Here is an 8218-nt window from a genome sequence, read left to right on the forward strand (position 1 = left end):
TAACACAAACTCCAGAGAATATGCTGCTTGCAGTTTTGATGATTGTATCAATGGTGGTAAGTGTCCCCATGTCTGCAGGAGCAGCTGCAGCTAATTATACTTACTGGACCTATGTGCCTTTCCCGCCCTTAATTCGGGCAGTCACATGGATAGATAATCCTATTAAAGTATGTGTTAATAATAGTGCATGAGTACCAGGCCCCACAGATGATGTTGCCCTGCCCAACCTGAAAAAGAAGGAATGATGATAAATATTTCCATTGGGTATCATTATCCTCCTATTTGCCTAGGGAAGGCACCAGGATATTTAATGCCTACAACCCAAAATTGGTTGGTAGAAGTACCTACTGTCATTGCCAGCAATAGATTTACTTATCACATGGTAAGTGAAATGTCACTCGGGCCACAGATAAATAATTTACAGGATCCTTCTTATCAAAGATCATTAAAATTTAGGCCTAAGAGGAAGCCTTGCCCCAAGGAAATTCCCAAAGAATCAAAAGGCCCAGAAGTCTCAGTTTGGGAAGAATGTGTGGCTGATACTGCTGTGGTATTACAAAACAATGAATTTGGAACTATTATAGACTGGGCCCCTCGAGGCCAATTATATTATGATTGTACGGGCCAGACTCACTCATTTTCACAGGCCCCATCCATCTGGCCCACTAATCCGGCCTATGATAGTGATTTAACTGAAAGGCTGGACCAGGTTTACAGAAGGTTAGAATCACCCTATCCATGGAAATCGGGTGAAAAGGGAATTTCATCACTTCGAACAAAGTTAGTTAGTCCTGTTGTTGGTCCTGAACACCCAGAATTATGGAAGCTTACTGTGGCCTCGCACCACATTAGAATTTGGTCTGGAAATGAAGCTATAGGAACAAGAGATCGTAAGCCATATTATACTATTAACTTAAATTCCAATCTGACAATTCCTTTGCAAAGTTGTGTAAAACCCCCTTATATGCTAGTTGTAGGAAAAATAGTTATTAAACCAGATTCCCAAACTATAACCTGTGAAAATTGTAGATTGTTTACTTGCATTGATTCGACTTCTGACTGGCAGCACCGTATTCTGCTGATGAGGGCAAGAGAGGGCGTGTGGATCCCTGTGTCCATGGACCGACCGTGGGAGGCTTCCCCATCCGTCCATATTTTAATGGAAGTATTAAAAGGAGTTCTAACTAGATCCAAAAGATTCATTTTTACTTTAATTGCAGTCATTATGGGTCTTGTTGCAGTCACAGCTACTGCTGTGGCTGCTGGAATTGCTTTACACTCCTCTGTTCAAATGGTAAAATATGTAAATAATTGGCAAAAGAATTCCTCAAAATTGTGGAATTCTCAGACCCAAATAGATCAAAAATTGGCAAACCAAATTAATGATCTTAGACAAAGTGTCATTTGGATGGCAGATAGGCTCATGAGCTTGAAATATCTTTTTCAGTTACAGTGTGACTGGAATACGTCAGATTTTTGTATTACACCCTGAGCCTACAATGAGTCTGAGCATCACTGGGCCATGGTTAGATGCCATCTACAAGGAAGAGAAGATAATCTTACTTTAGATATTTCAAAATTAAAAGAACAAATTTTTGAGGCATCAAAAGCCCATTTAAATCTGGTGCCAGAAACTGAGGCAATCGTGAAAGCTGCTGATGGCCTCACAAATCTTAATGCCGTCACTTGGGTTAAAACTATCAGAAGTTCCACTATTGTAAATTTCATATTAATCCTTGTATGTCTGTTCTGTCTGTTGTTAGTCTACAGGTGTATCCAACAGCTCCGAAGAGACAGTGACCAGCGAAAACGGGCCGTGATGACGATGGTGGTTTTGTCAGAAAGAAAAGGGGGATATGCAGGGAAGAGAAAGAGAGATCAGACTGTTACTGTTGTCTGTGTAGAAAAGGAAGACATAAGAAATTCCATTTTGACCTGTACCCTGAACGATTGTTTTGCCCCGAGATGCTGTTAATCTGTAACTTTTCCCCAACCTTGAGCTCACAGAAACATGTGTTGTACAGAATCAAGGTTTAAGGGATCTAGGGCTATACAGGATGTGCCTTGTTAACAAAATGCTTACGGGCAGTATGCTTGGTAAAAGTCATCGCCATTCTCCATTCTCGATAAACCAGGGGCACAATGCACTACGCAAAGCCGCAGGGACCTCTGCCCTGGAAAGCCGGGTATTGTCCAAGGTTTCTCTCCATGTGATAGCCTGAGATATGGCCTCGTGGGATGAGAAAGACCTGACCGTCCCCCAGCCTGACACCCGTGAAGGGTCTGTGCTGAGGAGGAAGGCCTCTTGCAGTTGAGATAAGAGGAAGGCCTCTGTCTCCTGCCTGCCCCTGGGAACTAAATATCTCGGTATAAAACCCGATTGTACATTTGTTCTCTTCTGAGATAGGAGAAAACCCACCCTGTGGTGGGAGGCGAGACATGTTGGTGGCAGCAGTGCTGTTCTGTTACTCTTTACTCCACTGAGATGTTTGGGTGGAGAAAAGCATAAATCTGGCCTATGTGCACATCCAGGCATAGTACCTTCCCTTGAACTTATTTGTGACACAGATTCCTTTGCTCACATGTTTTCTTGCTGACCGTCTCCGCACTATCACCCTGTTCTCCTGCCACACTCCCCTTACTGAGATAGTAAAATAATAATCAATAAATACTGAGGGAACTCAGAGACCGGTGCCGGTGCGGGTCCTCCGGATGCTGAGCGCCGTCTCCTGGGCCCACTGTTCTTTCTCCATACTTTGTGTCTTATTTCTTTTCTCAGTCTCTCGTCCCACCTGATGAGAAATACCCACAGGTGTGGAGGGGCTGGCCCCCTTCATCCACCCACCTTGAGGAATCCATCTGAGAAACTCCTGGATATGCAAATGAGGTAGAATCCACCAGCATCTTAATGACACCACCACGTAAGTAGTTTTTAGAATGTAAATGTCCACCAGCTGCGGAAAGGCTGAACAAATCACTGCACAACTGAGGAAGGCGAGGGGGGTTGGTACATCCAGGCCGTGCCAAAGCCGGTTCTGTCTCAGAGCAGAGGAGTTTTTCCAAGAGACGTGGGCACGCTGTGAGGAAGTCCCAGCAGGAAGCCAGGCAAATGCCACCTCCGCATGCCTGCCCCGGAGGGTGTGAGCGGCTTCCTTCTCCTCTGGATCCTTTTTTGCTCTCCACCTCAAAAAAAAAAAAAAAAAAAGAAGTCATAATAAAAATGTTAGGAATGGAAAGATTATATATAACTATAGGTATAGCAGAGATTTGAAAAACAGTAAGATAAATTCACTGTAGTAAATTTAAAAAACGATTAACTGGACATTGTGCTAGGAAAATATAATGAATTCGAGAAATAGAAAACATTTTTCTTTTTGGCCAAGACCACTCTCCAGGTGGGACTGTGCTTTCCCATTACATTGCACCAGGAAGTGCACCACATCTTTCTTTGTCTTTATTGTGATGCTATTTAGGTTCAGGTGGCGTCAGCCTGATCACTTTTTTTTTTTTTTTTTGAGACAGGGTCTCTCTCTGTCACCCACATTGGAGTGCAGTGGTGAAATCCTAGCTCACTACAGCCACATTTTGTTTATCCATTCATCCATTCATGGATGACACTTGGATGGTTTCCACCTTTTGGCTATTGTCAATAATGATGCAACAAACATTGGCACAGAAGTATCTGTTTGAGGACCTGTGCTTTTTGAGCAGCCGCCAAACAGTTTTCCATAGTGCCTGCACGATTACATTCCAGTCGGGAATAGATGAGGGTTCCAACTTCTCCCCATCCTCGTCAACTCTTACTATTTTCTATTTTTTAAGTAACCATCCTAGTAACTTAACTGTGAAGTGGTATCTCATTGTGGTTTTGACTTGCATTTCCCTAATGACTAAGGATGTTAAGCATCATTTCATGTGCTTACTGGTCATTTCTGTATGTTTTTTGGAGAAATGTCTAAGTCTTTTGTCAATTCTTTAACTCAACTGTTTATCATTTTGCTTGAGTTTTAGGAGTGTGTTGTATATTACGAGTTGAGTTTTAGGAGTGTGTTGTATATTATGGATACTACACCCTTATCAGATATGATTGGCAAATATTTTCTCACTTTCCTCAGCTTGTCTTTTCACTTTTGTGTTGAGGCTTAATATTACCATGCTGACCTGGCATCCATTTTGTTGTCTTGACATGAGTCCCCAGATGTCACACAATGCCCTTGGTTAATAGCCTAAGCCCAGTTCCCAACCGCTGCCCTTCGATTCCACTTTCCTTCCCCTAAAAGCCATCTCACCAGTACACACACACGCACCCAGCTGCCTGACCAAATGTAAAGTTAGATTAGGTCCACGTGGTGGGAGCCCCTTTTTGTGGGCATTTGCTTTGAATCCTCCAATCTTCTCACCCCCTACTGTGATGCTCTGACCATCTCCCTGGACCCAAATAGAGGCAAGTGCCCCAGGTCCACACACGCCCTCTGCACATGTTGAATGACCTCCGTGTAGCCTCCATAACCTGTGAGTAATAGAAGTTCTTTGTTTCCATCTTCTGGCTCTTCTAATCACTGAAGGAGTACTCTCCATTTTAAAGGAACTAAGTTAAAACAACTTTCTTGATAATGTTCTTGAATGCACAAAAGTTTTTCATTCTGATGAAGTCCAGTTTAACTATCTTTTCTCTGGCTGCATGTACTTTTGGTTTCATATCTAAGAAGCTATTGCCAAATCCAAGGTCATGTAGACTCACCCTGTGGTTTCTTTGAAGAGTTTTATGGTTTTAGCTCTTACATTTAGGTTGCTGATCGATTTTGCGTTAATTTTTACTTACTGCATTACATGGGGGTTCAACATCATTCTTTTGCATGAGTAATTCCACTTGTTCCAGTGCTGTTTGTTGAGGAGACTGCTGGATTGGCACTCTCGTCAAAAATTATTTAACCGGGGATCATATCAAGTTAAAAAGCTTCTCCACAGCAAAGGAAACAATCCACAAAGTGAAGAGACAACACACAGAATGGGACAAACTATTTGCAAACTACCCATCTGATAAGGGATTAATGACCAGAATACATAAGGAACTCAAACAACGCTGTAGGGAAAAAAAGTCTAATAATTCAAGTAAAAAAGAGGCCGAAGAAGCAAAGGAACAGGAGGGGTATAAGGAGGATTGGGGTGGGGAGGGGATGGGGCAACCAGAGACAGGATGGAGATTTAAGGATCCCTGTGATTCCCGAGATGACTCTGAGAGCATCAGCTGGGGAACCGGATGAAAATTCACAGCAGACGTGCATTGTTTGGAAGGAGGTGAGGAGCCAGAAACGGTGAGTTCTTCACTGAAGGAGTGACCACTTGATCTGTTCTTTGGCTGACTGCAGTACCTGAGACACGGTCTGCTCCATAAGAGGGACATCTTCATCCCCTTATTTAAAAAAAATTTTTTTTGAGACAGCATCTCCTCTGTTGCTCAGGCTGGAGTGCAGTGGCACAGTCAAGGCCCACTGCAGCCTCCACCTCCCCAGGCTCAGGTGATTTTCCCACCTCAGCCTCCCGAGCAGCCGGGACTACAAGCATGGCATACATTGCCTGGCTAATGTTTTCTGTTTTTAGTAGAGACGAGGTATCACCATGTTGCCCAGGCTGGTCTCAAACTTCTGGGCTCAAGCAATTCTCTCACCTTGGCTTCCCAAAATGCCGGGATTACAGGTATGAGCCACCTCAGGGAGCCAGAATTTCTTTCTTAAATGTTTGATTCATTAACCAATAGAGCACCCAGCCTAGAGTTTTCTATGTGGCAAGGTTTTTAATTATGAATTTATATGGGTAATTGATATAAAACTCCTTTTTTTCTTGTGTTAGTTTTAGTAATATGTGTCTTTCAATGAAATTATACATTTCATTGAAGTCATTGAATTTACAGTTACAGAGCTGTTAATAGCATTCTTTTTTTTTTTTTTTTTGAGACAGAGTCTCACTCTGTCGCCCTGGCTGGAATGCAGTGGTGCGATCTCGGCTCACTGCAAGCTCCGCTTCCCAGGTTCACGCCATTCTCCTGCCTCAGCCCCCTGAGTGGCTGGGACTACAGGCTCCTGCCACCATGCCCGGCTAATTTTTTTGTATTTTTAGTAGAGACAGGGTTTCACCATGTTAGCCAGGATGGTCTCAATCTCCTGACCTCGTGATCCACCCGCCTCAGCCTCCCAAAGTGCTGGGATTACAGGCGTGCGCCACCGCGCCCGGCCAATAGCATTCTTTACTAGCCTTTGACTTGTTTCACTGATGTCTGCTTTGTGATTTATTAGGTCCTCCTTCTGCTTGTCTGGGGCTAACTTTCTCTTTTCCTCTAGGGTGCATACCCTTCCACTCACCTTGAGGAATCCATCTGAGAAACTCCTGGATATGCAAGTTAGGTAGAATCCACCAGCATCTTAATGACACCACCACGTAAATAGTTTTTAGAATGTAAATGTTCATCAGCCGCAGAAAAATTAAATAAATCACTGCACAACTGCCCCAGGGGAAAAAGTGTGAGGAAGCTAGAGAGAGAGCATGGTAGATAGTCGGGTACTAGCATAGAAAGAGGTTAAAACAAGTCACCAGATCTCTGCATATAGGCTATGGCACACTCTCGTTTTGGCAGTGTGCTCCCGCCACATGAGCATGTAGGGATGTGCACAGTAACTCCCTGGAAAGCCACCTCCACGCTCAAGAGTGCTCATCGCTGGACAATAGCTTTAGGGAAATAAAACCTTCACCTTTTAAATCTCAGACTTCCATGTTGAAATATTTTCATCAAGCATGTATTACTTTGGAAATACATGCCTTTACTTTATAAAAGAAGAGTCTGCTCGAATAAGAAACCATCTCTCCTAGTCCTGTTCTTTCAAAACATTGGAAGTGGATTCTGAGTGTGTTGAAATGTCTGTGCCACAGCAGAGGGCACCTGTTGGTTTTGTCACCCAACCTCTGTTCCCCTGTACCAGTGTGCATATTTCCCCTAGAACCACTCCCTCCCTTTCCCTTCAGCAGTTTTGATTCTGCTGGAGTTGACTTCACCCCAGATTCCAGGTGGAATGACTCATCCTTCCTCTCTCACTATGTGATGCCAGCTTTCCACCACTTCCTGCCAGAAGTAGATGTGGTCTGAGGCCCTCACCAGAAGCAGATGCTGGCACCACCCATCTTACAGCTGCAGAACTATGAGCCAAATAAAACTCTTTATGAATTTCTCAGCATCAGGTATTCCTCTATAGCAATGCAAACAGACTAAGACAGGGATTGAGTCCTTGCTGATAAGCCCTCAAAAGCTGCGATGGTAGAAAAAGCAGCGAATGAGTCTTCTGTGCATAAGAATCCAAATAGGGAGGAGTGAGCCTGCAAGGGAGTCCCAGGAGGAAAGGGAGGAGGAGAACGGGCACAGGGACCAGCTCTTTCCAGATAGGGCTCCCCAACCTGGTCCAAAAGTGCGGGCTTCATTCACCCAGAGCTTGAGTCTTTAGTTTCATTGTCCCGTGACCCCGTCCCACCACCTCTGCCCAAACATGGCCCAGGTGCAGCCGGCCACCCTAGCCCCATGGCTGGATGGCTGGAGCTGGCGGCTTTTAAACCCAAGTCAGGTGGCCCCAGTCCTCTGCTCTAAGCTGTCCAGTGGGCTTCCCTCACTCACAGTGAAAGCCAGAGCCCTGATGGCAGCCTACAGTCCCGACATGATCGAGCCTTTCCTCTCTGGCCTTCTCACCTCCCACACTTGCCCTTGCTCACGCTGATGCAGCCACACAGGGCCCCTGGCCCTTTCTGGAACACACCAGGCACACTTCTGCCTCAGAGCCTTTGCTTGTAATCCCAGCACTGTGGGAGGCTGAGGCAGAAGGATTGCTTGAGGCCATGAGTTCAAGACCAGCCTGCACAACACAGTGAGACCCCCATCTCTACCAAAAACATGTTTTTTAAGTTAGCCGGGCATGGTGGCATGCGCCTGTGGTCCCAGCTACTGAGGAGGTTGAGGCAGGAGGATCGCTTGAGCCCGGGAGGTGGAGGCTGCAGTGAGCTATGGTCGTACCACTGCACTACAGCCTGGGCGACAGGGCCAGACCCCGTCTCTCAAGAAATAAAAATAAATAAATAAATAAATAAATAAATAAATAAATAAGAATAAATGCTTGTTGAATGAATGTCTGTTTCTCATTTCTGCATTTTCTACAGTTAGTGCAGGGTCAGGCATACAGTG

At 44.7% G+C, this 8218-nt stretch overlaps 1 protein-coding gene across 1 annotated transcript; it reads left to right on the forward strand.

Moving 5' to 3' along the window:
* Nucleotides 1-241: 241 nt before the first annotated feature.
* On the forward strand, nt 242-7223 carry LOC129395411 (endogenous retrovirus group K member 6 Env polyprotein-like). The gene has a single exon (XM_055106755.2). The coding sequence runs from the start codon at nt 242-244 to the stop codon at nt 1490-1492; it is 1251 nt and encodes a 416-aa protein (XP_054962730.1). The 3' UTR covers nt 1493-7223.
* The last annotated feature ends 995 nt before the right edge of the window (nt 7224-8218 follow it).

This window comes from Pan paniscus, chromosome X, assembly GCF_029289425.2.
Source record: "Pan paniscus chromosome X, NHGRI_mPanPan1-v2.0_pri, whole genome shotgun sequence".
NCBI classification, from domain to species: Eukaryota; Metazoa; Chordata; class Mammalia; order Primates; family Hominidae; genus Pan; species Pan paniscus.